The sequence below is a fragment of the Artemia franciscana genome, chromosome 13, assembly GCF_032884065.1.
Source record: "Artemia franciscana chromosome 13, ASM3288406v1, whole genome shotgun sequence".
Classification (NCBI taxonomy): domain Eukaryota; kingdom Metazoa; phylum Arthropoda; class Branchiopoda; order Anostraca; family Artemiidae; genus Artemia; species Artemia franciscana.
The window spans coordinates 28,284,077-28,301,350 of NC_088875.1; the positions used below are offsets into that span (position 1 = coordinate 28,284,077).

The window sequence follows — 17,274 nt, forward strand, 5'->3', positions numbered from 1 at the left end:
CCTTGTTTGGCCCTGTTTTTTTTTAGCAATGACAGCAGTGGTTGCACTCAGAAAGTAAAATGCATCGTCAACGAAGAAAATACTTGTTGCTAAGAATATTATACACTAAGAAATAAGAAATTATATCATATAAGAAATTATACATTAAAAGTGTTTTTGACCTTGTTTGGCCTTTTTTTTTATAGCAATGACAGCAGTGGTTGCACTCAGAAAGTAAAATGCAACGTCAACGAAGAAAATACTTGTTACTAAGAATATTATACACTAAGAAATAAGAAATTATATTATATAAGAAATTATACACTAAAAGTGTTTTTGACCTTGTTTGACCTTTTTTTTTAGCAATGACAGCAGTGGTTGCACTCAGAAAGTAAAATGCATCGTCAACGAAGAAAATACTTGTTACTAAGAATATTATACACTAAGAAATAAGAAATTATATTATATAAGAAATTATACACTAAAAGTGTTTTTGACCTTGTTTGACCTTTTTTAGCAATCACAGCAGTGGTTGCGCTCAGAAAGTAAAATACATCGTCAACGAAGAAAATACTTGTTACTAAGAACATTTAGAGCTTCCAAAAGAAATCCAATTTTGTTCTATAGCTGCATGAGTCTAGAAGCCCCAGGAGTTCATAACCAAGGTACGGTTATAAGACTACTATCCGCAGCTTAAACTATATAGAGGTTTAAAATTGACGAGATTTAGGGCTCGTTTGCTGCACAAGTTTGTAGGCTGGATCATATTCCCATCCTTAAAGCTAAAAAAGAGTCGTCCTCAATGATGCTTGAAAAAGGGTCGAAGACTCTTGTTCTAAAACGAACGTGAAATCATGTTTACGTTAACGATTGCTGCAATGTAATACTTAGGTTCTTCACTTTTATTTTTCATTTTTAACACTTTGCATTATTTGGCTCCCATTACCGCAACCATTACTTGTGTTTTTTCTTAAGAAGTTAAAACTAAAAAAATTGTACATACGAGCGATAAGTCAACATTAGGGTAACATGGCTTTAGTATTAGAACATTCAAGAGACTGTTCAGTTAATTAGAAACATAAGAAATATCCACTCACCAACACATTGTCCATATTCGTTTGACTCGTAACCACTTCCACACTGAGGTAGATTACTAACACATCGATATGAACCAGGTGTATTTACACATTTGCTATTTCTTTGACATGGGTTTGTAATGCATTCGTCAATATCTGTGAAAATAGTTAAAAGAAATAACAAAAGCTATACTTTAAATCAAAGTTCAATAATAACCAAATCTTACTTCTTTAGGAAAAACAACTTAATGCAACATTCTGTTCCTAGGACGTTGAATCTTGAGATATTGCTGAAGCTAAATATGTACAACTAACATGTACATAGTGCATTTTGATTTAGTTTTAAAGTGACATAAACTTTCTCTAAAATTCAACATATATCCTGCCTACGCCATTTTGATAACCTGGATTTACGACTTTGACAGCTTGTGTTTGTGACTACTTGTGAGTGCGAAAATTGCGACTGTGACTCTTATTTGTGCCTGGGACTGTGACAACTTGGAACTATGAATGCGACTACATGCGACTGCTACTACTGCTACTAATTCTGCTACTATTATTATTATTATTACTACTACTACAATTGTTACGAATACTTCTACTGCTAATACCATTGGTAAAGATGCAAAATGAAAGTAACAAAATAGGGTATTAAGTTAAAACTTCCAGGGAAAGATGAGGGGGATGTCAAAATAAATCGAAATAAAGTATGCATAGCCAGATGGTTAAAAGGTTGTCTTTGCAATATCACAAGAAAAAATCTGGGTATTGCGTTGGGCTTTCAGAGTATGTTATTGGGAATGTTAAACTATCCAGTTGTTAATCAAATATCCACTAATATGAGTAGGGTTGACAACCTCACTGCCTTCTAAAGACGGAACATAATTTGCCTTTTACTTAAAAAAAATAAAAAAACAAGTGGCTGATTGTCAGTTTATAATATACTGATATTTATTCCTTAAAATATTAATGATTTTTAGTTTATTTAAGCTAAAATAGTGGAAACACAATGAAATTTTTTTTAAGCAAAAAACAAATTATATTCTCATCTTGAGAAGGCATATGATTTGTTAGCCCTTCTCATGTTAATTTCTGCTCGTTTTGAGTTTGACTCGGTCATTTATTGTGATATATGTATGTTTTGGGTTTCAATTATTTATTGATGGAGGTTTGTGGTAGTTTTATTATAACTTTTTCAATAACTTTTAACGACATACTGCCTTTTGAAAATCTGTACACAAATTGCGTTGTTTTAGTCCTCAAGTTGACCTGAACAATAAAACTATAGCATTCCCAAAAAATCATGCCGATACTCTTTGACAAGCTAGATAATCTTACACTCTTTTGATTCAGTTAAATTGTAAGAGCAGAAGTACTAATAGTATTAGCTCTGAAAGTTTCAACGTAATACCCCTAGTCGCTCTTGAGATATTGCTGAGATGTTTTATAGGCAACTTGCATACGCACCCTGCCTTTAGATTTAGTTTAAAACATTATCTAGTTTTAAAGCATAATGGGCTAATTGGATATCTGTTGGGGTTGACAGACTTAATATCCCTAAAGACATAGTTACTGGGCCGTTCAACTATGCTGAACTAAACAGATGTATTGAAATTGATGTGTTTGGAAAATTCACATACGCTGGGAGGAGGGCTGCTTACCCTCCAATAGTTTTTGAATCATAGAGGGGCAATACAACTTTTAATTTCCGATCAGACTAGCTAATTTAAAAATCTCAATGGCGGTGCTAGCTATGAGGGAGTGGCACTGCCTATAATATTGCTTGTGCTCCTTTTTGAAAACCTGCATGCATATAGTTTTTTCGTTTAATAGAAGCTCCCCCTAAATGTTCCTTAAAAGTTTCACCTTAATGCTCTTAGCGTCATTAGTTACAGTAATTTAGTAGTAGTATTAAAAACTATACACATAATGCCTTCTGGCTATTTCCAAATCCACCGTAACTTACTCTGAAAGGTCTAACTTAATAACGTAAGCCCTTTTGATCTATTGGTTTGTCACCCTTTTGACAATCTACATGCTCTTAGTTTGTTTTGTTTTAGTTCAATATCCACCAAAATATTCCTTGAAAGCTTAACCTTAATACACTTAGCTTGCGTAGCAGCAATAGCAGCATTATGCACATACCACCTTTGGTTTTCTTTAACATCCTCTTCAATACACAGTGAAAGTTTCAACTTAGTACCATCAACTGTTCCTAAGGCATTACTGATACGCCCTCTTGACAACCTGTATGGGCACAGTGTGATTTGATTTAGTTCAATACAGTTTCAATATTCCCCAAATGTTTAGCCTAAAAACCCTTAGCTTTAGCAGTAGTAGTGGTAGTAGTACCAGTCGTAATAGTAGTAACGGCAGTACTAGTAGCAGCAGGACTTAGTAGCAGTAGTAATAGTAGTTGTAGTAGTAGCACAAGTGGTGGTACCACCACAAGTGGTAGTAGTGGTGGTAGTAGAAGAAGTAGTAGTGAAATTAGTGATGTATTAGCAGTAGCCGTAACACTAATAACAGCAGTGTTAATAACAGTAGTAACATGTACATGTTGCCTTTTGGTCAGTTGAACATCCCCTCATGCTGCCCCTGAAGTTTCACCTTGATACGTTAAGGCGTTCTAAAAATATTGCTGATGTGCTTTTTTGAACCCCTTTTGATGCCATTTTCAGCTTAATACTCTTTCCCTTAAAATTAGTTGCAATTGAAGTAGTAGTAGGCCTACCAGTAGTTTAGTACCAGTAGTAGTAGAAGTAGTAGTAGCAGTAAAAGTAGCAGTCAAGTAGCGTTACTAGTAACATGCACATATTACCTTTGCGTCAACTGATCTTCCCTTTAAGAATTCTATGAGACCTCCAGCTTAATACCCAAATCCATTCTTGAGATACGTCTTTTGACAATCTGTAAGCACATAATGTGGATTGATTTAGTTCAAGTTCCCCCTTAATGTTCATCAGATTTTCACCTTCGTACGCCTAGCCTTAATAGTGTTACTATCATAGTAGTAGTGGTAGTAGAAGGAGCAGTAGTAGCAGTAATAGTGTTGTATTAGTAGTAGCAATAAAAGTAGCAGCAGCAGCATTAATAGTATTAATGGCAGATACATGTTGCCTTTTGGTCAGTTGAACATCCCACTCATGAAGCCCCAGAAATTTCATCTTGATACGTTAAGCTGTTCCAAAAATACTGCTTATACGCCCGTATAATCATTCTGTATGCACATAGTAATAGCAGTAGTGTGTAAATATAGCATTTTTGGTCAATTGATCATGTCCCTTATCATTTCCTGAAAATTCAATCTCTAAGCTAAGTCCTTATGACAGCCCGTGTGCACATAACGTGTTTTGATTTAATACAATATTCCTCTTAACACTCTCTGGAAAGCTCAATTGAATGGCCTTTGGCTTTTTGGAAAGTAAAGGTCAACCATACCGACCTTTCTCAAAACAAAAATTATATGTAACCATTGGACGAATTGCCTAACTTAGAGCTCTTGCTTTGAAGATTCTGGGGAAGTTTACACCCCCAAGGACATAGTTACTGGACCTTTCATCAGTGTTGGACAAAATAGTTCAAATGAAATTTTAGTTGGATGCATTTTGGAAAATTATGGGCGTGGGGGAGGGCTGGTTACCCTCCAACCATTTTTGACTCTTGAAAAGGGCACTAGAACTTGCGATATCCAATCAAATAAGCCACATCCGAAGTTTAAACGACCATCAATTCTATAAGAACCTTATATGCAAAGGGGCATAACTTATAAGCCTTGCCCGTGGGCTTTGAGGGGTTGTGTCTACCCTGGAGACATTGTTATATGTTCTTTGGATTTTTTTTTTTAACAAAATTGCTATCTCACAATTTTGGTCAGATGTCTTTGGGGTACAGGTGGCGTCAGGGGAAGGGGGCTGGTAGCCCTTTTATCACTTCTGACTCTTGAAAGGGGACTAGAACGCTTCAATTTCCAATCAAATGAGCCTCTTCTAAAGTTTATACGACCACACCTTCCATAAGAACCTTATACGTTCTCAGGGCATAAATGACAACCCTTATCTCCAGGCTTCGGGGGTTATGCCAACCCTGAAGGCCTTGCATTTACATTTTCCGAACAGAATGGGTATTTCAAAATTTCTATTAAATGCTTTCGGAGAAGAGAGGATGTGGAGGGGGGGGGGGCTAGTATCCCCTCGATCAATTTTACTAAATTTCCAATAAAAGCTAATTCGACCGCCTCTTTCACAAAAACGTTATCTGGGCAACTAGTATAACTTATAACCTTTGCCTTGGGTGCTGTAAGGGGGATTTCCCTAGAGACATAATTACTGGACCTTTCAACTATGTTAAGCAAAATGGCTACCTAAAAATTTTGATTGGATGTGTTTGGGGGAATGATGGGGGTGGAATGGTTGTCCTCTAATCACTTTTGACTCTTAAGAAAGGTCCTAGAACTTCGATTTCCAGTCGAATGGGCCCCTTTCAAAGTTTTCACAACTTTTTCTACACGAAGTGCTTTGGTTAGAAGAAAAACAATTCATTGTGCCCACATTGCCCTTCACTTAGGCACCATTGTGCCGCCAATGATTCCAAATAAATAAAATTTATTAAAGTTTAAAATTTATTATAAATTTATAGATAAAATTTATTCCTTACTTAAGTAAGGAGCGAAGTGGCCCAATTGTAACTGAAACTTTAAAATACGAAATTTTTATATCAGTAGATATATCAATAGGATTGGTTTATAATGATGATTCAAAATTTATAAGTTTCATTGAGTTTAGTGTCACCAATCAAAATTTAATAAGCCGAGAAATTTGCTTAATTTTCAAAAAAGGAGGAAATACCTCCTAAAAGTAAGAAAATATTAATGAAAATCACAGAATCAGATTAAGCGTATCATAAAACCAAACTGTAGAGGTTTCTAACTCCTATCTGCAAAAGTAAGGAACTTCGTATTTTTTGCAGAAGAAAGATCACGGATGTGAGTTTTTTTTTCAGGGATGATGTAATCAACTCAACGGTCATATAATATTGGAATAGGGCTCATTCGAGTAGAAATTAAGAGTTGTAGTGCCCTTTAAAAGTAACTAAAACATTGGAGGGCAACTAGGCCTCCTTTCACACCCCCGTCTTTTCCAAAATAGTCCGATCAAAATTTTTGAGACAGCCATTTTGTTCAGCAGAGTTGAAAGACCCAATAACTGTGCCTTTGGATATAACGTAACCCCCACAACCCTAGGGCAAAGGTCTATAAGTTATAAAATTTGCGCAATTCTTACGCAAAGTATTTGTTATTGGGGAGTATGCATACATTTTTCGGGTGAGGGGAAGAATTTTCTTTTGGGGAATTTTTCCACTGAGTTTTCCACGAGGAGGGAAGTTTCCAAGAAATACACTTTTCACGAGAATTTGACACTGAGGGAATTTGCCAGAATTCCTATAAGAAATTGTTTATATTGTTATATGATGGGAGTTTATATGTCTTACTTTCTATTTGTCGACTCAACTTTATGCGTGAGATGTTAGGGGTAATTATCCGGGGTAAGTTTTTACCACGATCGAATTGTCTCAGGATATATCCATGGGGATGGGGAATTTGTCCAAGGAGATGGAGCCAGAATTTCTGACATTATTTAAAAAAGATAAGAAATTAAATAAAAAAACAAAATTGAATTAAAGTTTTATTTTCTCCTGCTACAATTTGAATTTTCTCCAAATTCCTCAAGAGCGACTCCTGGAACACAAAGGTCGTTTTATTAAAACAATCAAAACCTTTTAAGGTACTAAGAAACTTTAGCGTGAAGAGCGAGGTGTTGAGGAGGGGACAATTCCCTTATATATGTAATAATTTCTGTTCATTTTAAGGTTTAATGTTGCTCCTTACTGTTAGTTCAAGAAGTTTTTTTTTATTATTTAATAATAAATAGGAGGCCTTTCATGGTGAATTCTTTGAAGTTACTTTGTTGAAACTAATTCAAAAGATGCTAAAATTTATTGTTTTTGTGTTTCATATTGAGAATAAACATATTTATCTTTAGTTAGACAAAGGTTTTGATAAGAATGTAAAAGAGTAATAAAATTAAATGATACAGACCAACACATTTCCAGTTAGGTCCAATCTTATATCCTGTAGTGCACTTTTCTGCAGGAGTAATGCAAGTCCCGTCTCTTGCCAAACGCTGTCCTGAAGGACATCTTTTCTTTTCACATCTGAAAGACCCCACTGTATTTCTGCATACCCAAGAGGGTCCAAGCAAAGCACAATCGTCTAGTCCTTCTGTACATTCGTCATCGTCTAAGACATGCAAAGCATTAGCTATAAGCTATTACAGCAAAGCATGTTACTTCATTAATAAAAAACGAAGCTGTTGTAATGGAAATAAGAGGAAATTCGAAACTTGTAAAAAAAAGTACTTCTTCGCAATTTAATTTATTCAGCAAACGTGTGCGAAACCAGTTTCAATGAACTGGCTCTTGATATTTTCCTATATTTGTAGGATTGTGAACAACTAGCATTTTACTGAAATACCGAGCTTGCTTGAGCAAGGGAATCCAAACTGTATACTAAAAGCCATCGATACTATGGCCAGTGAGAGAGTGTTGAAATTAATCTAAATATACCATTTATCGTAAGCTGGCTGCTTAAAGGCATTTCTGCCCCTAAGACAACATCAAGTTTGTTTGTGTCGGTTTTATGTTTTCAGTAAAGCTCTAGTTTTTCAGAATTCTATAAACTCAGAAAAAAAACCCGAATCAGTTTATATGAGCTCATTTTGCAGATACATGCTGCATTTACTGTGAAGGAGTAATTTTTATTCATCTTTAGTTTTAACATCACTCTTTACTTTCATCAGAAAAACTACGCAATGAAATCTTTGCCCAACTTAGGCAATGAAACTAATGAAGTCATAATGATTTTCGTTACATAGGGCATTATATATAGGAAATATTTCAAACTTCTCTCGAACTTTCCCACAAAGAATGTATAAGTTTATCACAAAAAGAGTCCAAGGGGAATTGTTATCACCGGTATGTTTGAGGAGTTGCAGATAAAAATTAAAGTATTTACGAAAAGTAGCTACATGTGAAATATATAGATTTGGAAAAATGAAGGACACAAAAAAGGATTCTAGATGTATAGTAATCATAATTCAAAGAAATTTGTGTTATTATCAATGTATTTTATTCTTCTACAATGCCGTAAAAAAATTAATTAAGTATACTTTTGTTATTTTTGATTCTTGGACAACATTTTAGGAGACAACCAATTAGTGTTAGAGAAATAAAAAAAAGCAGCCCATCAGGTGTCCAAGCTCTTTTTCAAAATTTTCGAAAAATTGCTTTGTGATTAATTGAATAATAAACTGGTACTAATTGTTATCACTGAGTTAAATTTAAACGTTCTTTTTTAATTAGGCGCTTTTAAAAGAAAGTTTTTTAGTTTTAACTTACTAAGGGGGCTGGGAGGTTGAGTGTACCAGAGGGGGTATGCAAGTACCTGGCAAAGAGTTTTCGACCATCTATATTATAATAGTAAGCTTATTATGCTCCCTAGCGCTTCAACTCTAGAATGGCACCAAAAAGGGCAAGTGTTAGTGTAGTATGGTAACTTAACGATAGAGTTGTCAATGCAAATTTACAAAAAGCACGTAGATGTGATCAAGAGGTTTTAAATGAGCCATCAAACGTATCCTTAAGACCTCATAGTAGCTTGCTAACCTTGGCAAAAAAAAGAAGACACATCACTGCTGATCATGCAAAAAGCGATTTTACTTGTTATTCCGAAGAGGGAGCTAAAAACTCCAATGAAGGGATTTCAAGCATGGGGATTCTATTAGTTCCCTTTTCATTTAGATACGCAGCTATTTTTGAGAGGTTTCAAGCTACTTTTCACAATCCCCGAAAATTTACTCAAACAAAAACTTCAACTATTAAGATTAACATGTAAAATAGTAATTAATCCTTAATTGCACCTAAATAAAGATTTTTTTCATCAGACATTTTTTTTCAAAACATTTTTTCAAACTTTTGGCTACTTTGGGTTGTGGTTTGTTCTTTACTTGGCTGCAGCTATTGCTACAACCATGATATTTTGAGCTCAAAAATTTCTTTGGAAAGACATACATATTGTGTATTTGTAATTATTTGTAATTATACCGCGCTTAGTTGTTTTCCAAAGGAGGTTTGAAAATTCTACAATTTTAAGAAATGGTCACCTCCTGAAAATTTAATATTTCGGTTTCAAGATTATAAATGACCGTGTTATCTCTAAAAGTATTATTTTGGCTATTTGCAAGAAAATTCAGTGATAAAATCAATGCCTTTACAGTGAGGAAAAGGTTTACCAAGTTCAATTCATGTTACATGAGCTTGACTGCCTAATTTTTAGGACGATGAGAATTTGATAGTTTCTAAAACATTTTACTCTTGTAAAGAGCTTTTTATCATTTTTACAGATGTCTTATCTATCTTTATTTGTTTCCCTTGGCTCTGTTTCTCATCTTTCTTTTCTTATGAATTGATTTGAAAATCTTTTTTCCACATAACAAGTTTCTCAATGAAAAGTAAAGAGCTCCGTTAAGCCAAAAAATTATTAGAAATAAAGTCAAATAACGTTCCAAGTGCTAAACTACCACAAATCACCATCAATAAATAAATGATACGCAAACCGAACAGTGATTACACTAAACAATCTAGTCAAACTCAAAACGAGCAAAAATTAACACGAGTAGGGATAACAACCCCCCATGCCTTCTCAAGACTAGAACATAGTTTGCACTTTGCTGAAGAAAACCGTGGATTCTTAGTATAATATACATATAATGATAATTATTCCTTTCATTTTTTAACAGTTTTTTATTTATTAAATTAAAAATGGTTAAAACATTTTAAATATATTTTGTTTTCAGTAAAGTGCAAATTATGTTCTTATCTTTAGAATGTTAGTTTTTGCCCGTTTTAAGTTTGACTTGATTTTTTATTGTAATCTATGTTTTAATTTTTAGTTTCATCTATTTATTGATGGTGATTTGTGGCAGTTTTACGCTTGGAGGTCATTTAGCTTTATTTCTGGTCAGTTTCGCCTTAGTGAAGTTCTTTACTTTAATTTGGAAAACCTGTTTTGTGGAAAAGTTTTTAAATTAATTCATAGATAGACTGGATTCTACACTATTAGATCGTTTAAAAGTCAGGTGAGAATTCAAATTCTTATTGAGCAATTAAGTTTTTAAATTTCCAGAAAAAACTGGACCTCTGCGTTTTCAGCAATAGAAACTAGAAAGAAAGTAACGTAACAAGAAGTCTAGCATAAGTAGCAACTTTTATTGACTTTGTGATTACTTATTAGTAAGCGCTCTGTTTCCATTAGAAAAACCAGAAACGAAAGTTAAAAAAATGAAAAATCTGCCATTATCTGGTGACACAAAAATACCGCCTGAATAGTCTCAAACTATAATTGTCACATAATTAAAGAAATTATAGCTATTGTTCATAGAAATCGGCAAAACATTGCTGGACCGGATACTATCAGGATCCTGTGAAAGAAGCCTGGACAATGAAATAGGTAACTAACAAATTGAGTTTCGTTCAATATTTAGAGATCCTAAAGTAATAATTTGGAAATTTTAAAAGCTTGACTATTATCATTTCTTTCAGCAGCATGATTATGTGTACTATTATTCCATTTTTGTGGAATCAAGATGCCTAAATCGTGAAAAATTTGAAACTTTTTAATGTGATAATAAAAAACTCCTAATAAGATAATTTTGCAAAAGAGACTCAAAATTAACAGTCTGGCCTGGTTTTCTGTACCCTTGAAGTAAAATAAATGAAGTGACTTATTTTAATTCAAATAAGTTAATGCGTTCGTTGTTAAATGAATATTTGCTTTTAAGAATATAAGTTTCTTAATTTCTGAACAAGGCCAAATCTCTTAAGGAAAACTTAATTTATTAACGGAACCGCGGAAAAATCTGATTTATTTTAGGTAACAGTAGCCCGAAAAAGATAGAGAACCTCTGAGTGAGAGAAAACTATTATCAAATCCAGCCTTGGCAGAACCAGGTTTTACATCAATGGCCCACTTTTAGTTCAGTCCGTTTAAAAACAATTAAACTGAAATGCTGACCCAGTAGGTAGGGTTTGTCAAAGACAATCACTGAAAGTGAAAATATCTCTTATAAAAGGGATCAGAGGAACATAATTTTGTGAAATGTTCAGTTTACATAGAAAAGAATTTGAATGGAGTTCTAAGCACATATCAAGTCTAGATGTTATTAATTTCTAGTGCTCCTTACGCAATAATTTTGTCATTCTTAACAGCTACTATGATTAAGATAAGTCTACCCCCCTCCCCCGAAAAAATTATAAAAACAAGAGCAAGATCTTCATCCTCTTAATTTTTATAAAAAACAAGAGCAAGATCTTCATCCTCTTAAGGAGCGTTGCATTAATTTTCAAAGAATTATGTGGAAAAATTAAGACCGCAAATTTCATTAATAAAAGCTACAAGCTACAGTTTAACGCTGAGGGGGCTGGTTCTTGCCTATGAGCCGTATTTTTTGCAACAATATTATAGTTGAAAGTCAAGATAAATTCATATTTTGAACAAGCTTTATCAATATTTTTCAATTTAAATACAGAAAAAAATGATTACAAATTCAAGATATAGCTCTAAAATACAAACATCATGACCATGCCCAGAAGTCACTGACCTTCAAACTCATCCCAACACTCCCTGTGATCTTGACTTTTTTTTAATCTTATATTCAGTATAAAATAGACCAGTATAAAATAAGTTTATAATACCGCACTTTTTCTTACTAGGGTAAGTGGCGTGTGTTAGAGTATATTTTGAAACTTTACATAGTTCCCTTGTTAATTATCATTAGTAGAGCAAATACCACAGCAAGCAAGCAGAATGATTCACAGGCATGTTAGTTTAGATGTTTTGTTGCGATAGCTACAATTTATGCTGAACTGATGTGAACTTTCTGAATATTCAAAATGTCAAACTAGCCGCTTTGCTTGTAAAATACATTTTTCAGTACCTTCACATTTTCCACTTTGCGAATTGAATGTGTATCCTGTTCCGCAGCTTGTAATGCGTGTGCATGTGAAAGATCCAATAGTATTGTCACACCGCTGAGTTGGAAGACAATTGTGTATGTTGATTGAACATTCGTTAATATCTACCAAAAAAGATGTCAGTAAGGAGTTTGGTTAAGTCAATTGAATCTGAACACTACACTTATTTATTCTTCAATAGTCATAGTATCGAAAATAAGTCATCTTAATTTAATAATTAATGCTCTTGAAATTAGTTTCTACGGACCATATGATACTCAAGATCTAGTATTCTCAAGGGTGCCGGCTTACGAAACTGTTATATGAGGAGGAGGGAGTAATGATTTTTAATTTTTTTTTAATGACAATTCTTAAAAAACTATATTTCAAAATTCCGAGGGCAACTTTGTTTTGTTCTGATTAAAAAAAAAATTATAATAGGAAAAAAAGGTAGCTCTCAAATTCCAGGTTTAAGGGAAAAATAAATTCAGAGATTTATAAATCCCTCCAATTGGTGTCCCTGAGTATTATGATAATGACTAGCCCAGAACAAATTTAGCATTAGGATATTTAGGAGTTCTTCTTAAGATATTAACATGAATTGCAGATCTTAAAAGCCAGTCTTTTGAATTCAGAAGTGAACCTGTAAGAAATTTTGATATAAATTGAACAGAATTAGACTTATAACTAAAATTAGTTGAGAAAATCTTTTAGAGGTATTAATCTGCTTTCTCTTTAATTTTTTTATTTTTATTTATAATTATTGGTTCAGAACGAAATATCTAGAAAATGTTCCAAACGTCTCACTAATTGTTTTAGATTATCGATCAACCACAGGTTATCAATTCTTTAAAACTCTTGCTTTTTTAATTTGCACTTAAGTAAGTAGCCTACTATTTATTGCACTATCTAAGAAAAATAAAATAATACCATCACAGGCTCGAGTAGTTGGATTAAGTCTTAAACCATGTTTACATTGACAAGTGTAAGATCCAACTTTGTTCTCACATGTTTGCGTTTCTGAATTGCAAGGATTTGCTTCTAAGCACTCGTTGATATCTGAAAGACAAAGAAAAAATAGAGGTTGGATCAATACGGATAAATTTATATCTTATTCAATGTAACTAAGTTGAAGTGTTCAGCTCCAGGAAGGAGGGATACAGCTAAATAGTAACCAAAACTCTAACAGAGTCTTTATAACAATAGATGCATCAAACGAATTGAATTTCGATGTTTATTCAAAATATGTAAAAATCAAAAGTTACGAGCCTGATAAAGTTTGCCTAATCTTTGAAAAAGGAGGAAAACCCTCGAAACATCAAGTGATCTTAATGAAAATCACTCAGTCAAATTCAGCATACCAGAGAACCTTGCTGTAGAGGTTTCAATTTTCTAAGCATAAAAATGTGGAATTTTGAATTTTTTGCCAGAAGAAAGATCACAGATGTGTGCTTATTGTTTTTTTTGTGGTTGTTTTTCCCAGGAGCAGAAAGTAATAAACTTTGCTAGTTGTTTACGTACAGAATTGGTTACTGGGAAGTATACAGAAGTTTTAAGGGGTTTTTGGTGGGGGGAGCTAGGGGGAATTATGCGGAAGGATCTTTTCATAGAGGAATTCTTCAATGGGGAAGGGAATTTTCTGTAGAGGGGGAGCTAGATTCTTTTTCATTATCGAGAAACGATCAAAAATTAAACAAAAAAACAAGTTTTTTCAAATGAAAGTAAGGAGCAATATTTAAGCTCAAAACACACAGAAATCATTACGCCTATGAGGAGGATCGCCTCCTCGCCAATACCTCGCTTTTTACACTAGAGTTTTTCTTATTACTTTTAAAAGATATATTTATTCTAATAAAACGGCCTTTGTGATTCAGAATCATTCTTAAAGAATTTGGACAAAATTGGAACTTTAGCGTAAATTGACGAGGCGGCCACCCTCCTCATATACGTAAAAAATTCTGTGCGTTATAAGTTTTAATGTTACTCCTTAATTTCAGCTGAAAAACTTACTTTTTTAATTTAATTTCACTTTTACACTCTATGCACCTAACCATTGAAAGTGTAGCTACCTTGTCTACTTCGTGACTTTGGGTGGCCAAGCTAAACACTGGTGGATTCATCCAATTTCTCTGATGAGAGATTTCTGTCATCACCGATCTCAAATTAACATGCTGAGAACAAATTAATTTTTAAACTGTTCAGTAATGTGAAATCAGTTTTGCTTACCAACACAGCGACGTGATAGGTCACTAAATCTGTAGCCACTTGGACAAGATCTTTTGGGTTCTGGTTCTATGGTTGTTGTCACTACTTTTGCATCCTTCAGAGAGCTGGACTCGGAAATACATCGGTAGCCACCACGCTCATTAACACATTCTTCATAGCTTTCGCAAAAGAATGTGTTTTCGGCACATTCATCGATATCTAAATTAGAATAAATAACAAACTAAACTCACAACTTGTTAATGGCTGCTAGAAATGACTAAAAACTATTTAAGTTGCAACAGTTTCGCACTGGCTCGTACGCAGAGGGGGGGGGGGCTTTGGGCCTGGGCCCCCCCGAAACTTTGTGAAATGTTTAATTTCCCCATGGTTTCTTGGGATTTCTGGCAAAAGTAGGACATTTATTAAGAATCTAGATACATGTGTGAAGCCTTTTTTGGGTGATTTTACAGCATGCCATTATCCGGTCAAGTCACTGCCCAATTATTAACCCATTTTTTGTCTAACTTTTTACCCTCTTTGAAGTAATTAGCAATTGTGCTGTTATTTTTTTTTTGTAAAGAGAGTTTGCTTTCCACAGCAAAATAGAATTATCCTATATATAACGGCGTTTATCCCCCCCCCCCTTTCAGGATAAAGTACAGCTTTTACTGGATCAATTTTGAAAACTATCATTTTTCATTAAAATCTACGTTTTTGCAATAAAAAATCTACCCCTCACAGAATTCACATTGCACTGTTAACCCTAAAATTTCCCTTTCAGTGGGATATAATAGATTAATCACTGGTTCTAAATCGCTATGAACATAACCTGAGCCTAAAACATACTGTTGAGGCTTCAGTCTTCTTCCCCCCATCCGTCACAATACTACAGGATCTGTATTTTCCAATATACCTGCTTTTTGCATTACTAAATAAAAAAGTGCTACTTTATATCTGCTGTTTCGAAGGTTTTGGCCCCCCCCTGAAAAAATTCCTGCGTACGTGCCTGGTTTCGCATTAGATTTTACAAGGTAATGGACACACAGTAGCTGTTGGTGTTAATTCGGGGGGGGGGGGCATGTCCCCCTTATAGATTATGTTTTGCCTAGATTCATGAAATTATGAAATTTCATTAAAAAAAGCATAGTGAGACGTGTTCATTTTCAATTTACGAAATAGTATTTAGTCGTCAGCTTGTTAAGCTATTTCACTTTTATTTAAATCGGTCTTCTAAAAACCAATTTTATTTCGTGTGTGGGTTTTGTTTCTCGTAACATCAAACATAAATCATCATAATAGCCAAGATTACTGACAGGAACAACTTACTGACAGATTACTGACAGCAAACTATTTTACTGATAGCAATTTTGGATTGTAAAATCTAAACAATTTTTGATTTATTAACATGAGAAAAGAGAAAACGATTAAAAAGTATTTTGTTTTAGAAAAATAAAAATCGCGTTCTGATCTTTAAAATGCACAGGGGAATTAGCCCTACTCTTCTTTTTGTTAGTTCCTGCTCGGTTCCTCGGTCGCAAAAAATCGCAGTTGCTGCGTCATGTGGTCGGAGGTTTCTGCATACGCAAGAGGCTGCTGCAATTACAGCCAGAAGTGGTTTCAACCACAGTTCCAAGTAGTTATAGTGAAAGTAGTTTCAGTTGCAGTCGCAAGTAATCAGATTCGCAAAGAGTTGTAATCGCAAGTAGTCGCCGATACAAATAGTCACAGTTGCAGTCGCATGCAGTAACAATTAGTCACCGTCGCAAGAAGTCAGAGCCACAAGAAGTTACAGTTCCAAGCAATTGTGGTTGCAGTTATAAGCAGTTGCAAGTAGTAAAGACCTGGTAACTTCTGACGGAATACAGAAAAAAATTAAATCTGACAGTAAAATACTAAAACTTGCATAAGTTATGACCATAATGAAAATAGTTTGACATAGGATATGAGTACATTGACAATATGGCTCTATGAATATTTAGCACATTTGCTGATTCAAAGATATATAAACACACCTGGGTCTAGTAAAGAGTTTGTTGAAACCTGATTTCTTATGCTTAGGAAAAAAAAGCCCAATAAATATATTTGGGATCTCCCAAATATATTTATCGTGATAGTAAGAATTTTGTTTTATCGTGATTCAACATGTCCATGTGTGAATTTTCCTTAAGCAATCCCCTGTATGGTCAAAATTTGCTTAGTTAATGTCGTGCTCTAACATGACTGTCAGTTCATCAAATTGACACAATATTTAAACATTTGATAAACCAAACACATGGCTCAATAATGTAGATGACCCCGATATAATTAAAATAATTGCATCGTTCCACTCCAACATAAAATTAGTTGTTAAATGCCTGAATATATTTTAATCCCCTTCCATGCTGTACCCCAGGGAACCCTCTTAGGCGTAGTTTTTTTTAATCCCTCTTTACCTTAGTATTTAATGTTTATTTTCACAAATTTAGAGGTTTCTTTTTATTGTCCTTTCAAAATTTTTTTACTAACGAGACTAAGATTTGTACTTGTGTTTTTATTGTTTCCTTTTTAATCCTATGAGTTTTAATTGTTCTTTTCACATTTTTTAATATTACTTACAACCTCTTTGATATTTATAACTTCCCTTTTTTTAACTAATTAGCCCTATTATTTTTGATTGTTTTTTTTTGTTTTGTTTTTGTGTGTGTATATGTTTGTTGACTCATAAAGTGCAAAATCTTGGCTTATGATAGAAAGTTTTCAGAAATGGATCTTGTCTTATCTTTTATCCTAACACAAGTCAGTCTATTTGAATTAGTTTTACACTTATATACTACATAAACTTTGAAGCTTTAGCTTTTGTTCGTTTTGAGCTTCAACTTCATTCTCTACTTCCACAAGGAAAAATGTTTTTTAATTAAAAATGTTTGGAATCTAGAAGGATCTTCCGAAGCCCTCTTACTACCTCAAA

At 33.9% G+C, this 17,274-nt stretch overlaps 2 protein-coding genes across 15 annotated transcripts in view; one reads left to right on the forward strand and one right to left on the reverse strand.

The window, feature by feature from the left end:
- Window positions 1–17,274, reverse strand: part of LOC136034761 (fibulin-1-like) — a 198,962-nt gene that overhangs the window by 41,599 nt on the left and 140,089 nt on the right. For 7 of the 14 annotated variants that reach the window (XM_065716148.1, XM_065716149.1, XM_065716160.1 and 4 more), the window contains 5 exons: window positions 14,349–14,546; window positions 13,053–13,181; window positions 12,107–12,247; window positions 7,153–7,353; window positions 1,077–1,211 (listed from right to left, as the gene is read on the reverse strand). In XM_065716148.1, coding sequence (XP_065572220.1) covers window positions 1,077–1,211; window positions 7,153–7,353; window positions 12,107–12,247; window positions 13,053–13,181; window positions 14,349–14,546 — 804 coding nt within the window. The remainder of the gene's footprint in view (window positions 1–1,076; window positions 1,212–7,152; window positions 7,354–12,106; window positions 12,248–13,052; window positions 13,182–14,348; window positions 14,547–17,274) is intronic. The other 7 variants (XM_065716156.1, XM_065716158.1, XM_065716153.1 and 4 more) reach the window with 1 other exon arrangement.
- LOC136034764 (uncharacterized) overlaps window positions 1–17,274 on the forward strand; it is a 187,837-nt gene that overhangs the window by 26,200 nt on the left and 144,363 nt on the right. Inside the window, exon 2 of the mRNA XM_065716165.1 lies at window positions 497–644. Coding sequence (XP_065572237.1) covers window positions 497–644 — 148 coding nt within the window. The remainder of the gene's footprint in view (window positions 1–496; window positions 645–17,274) is intronic.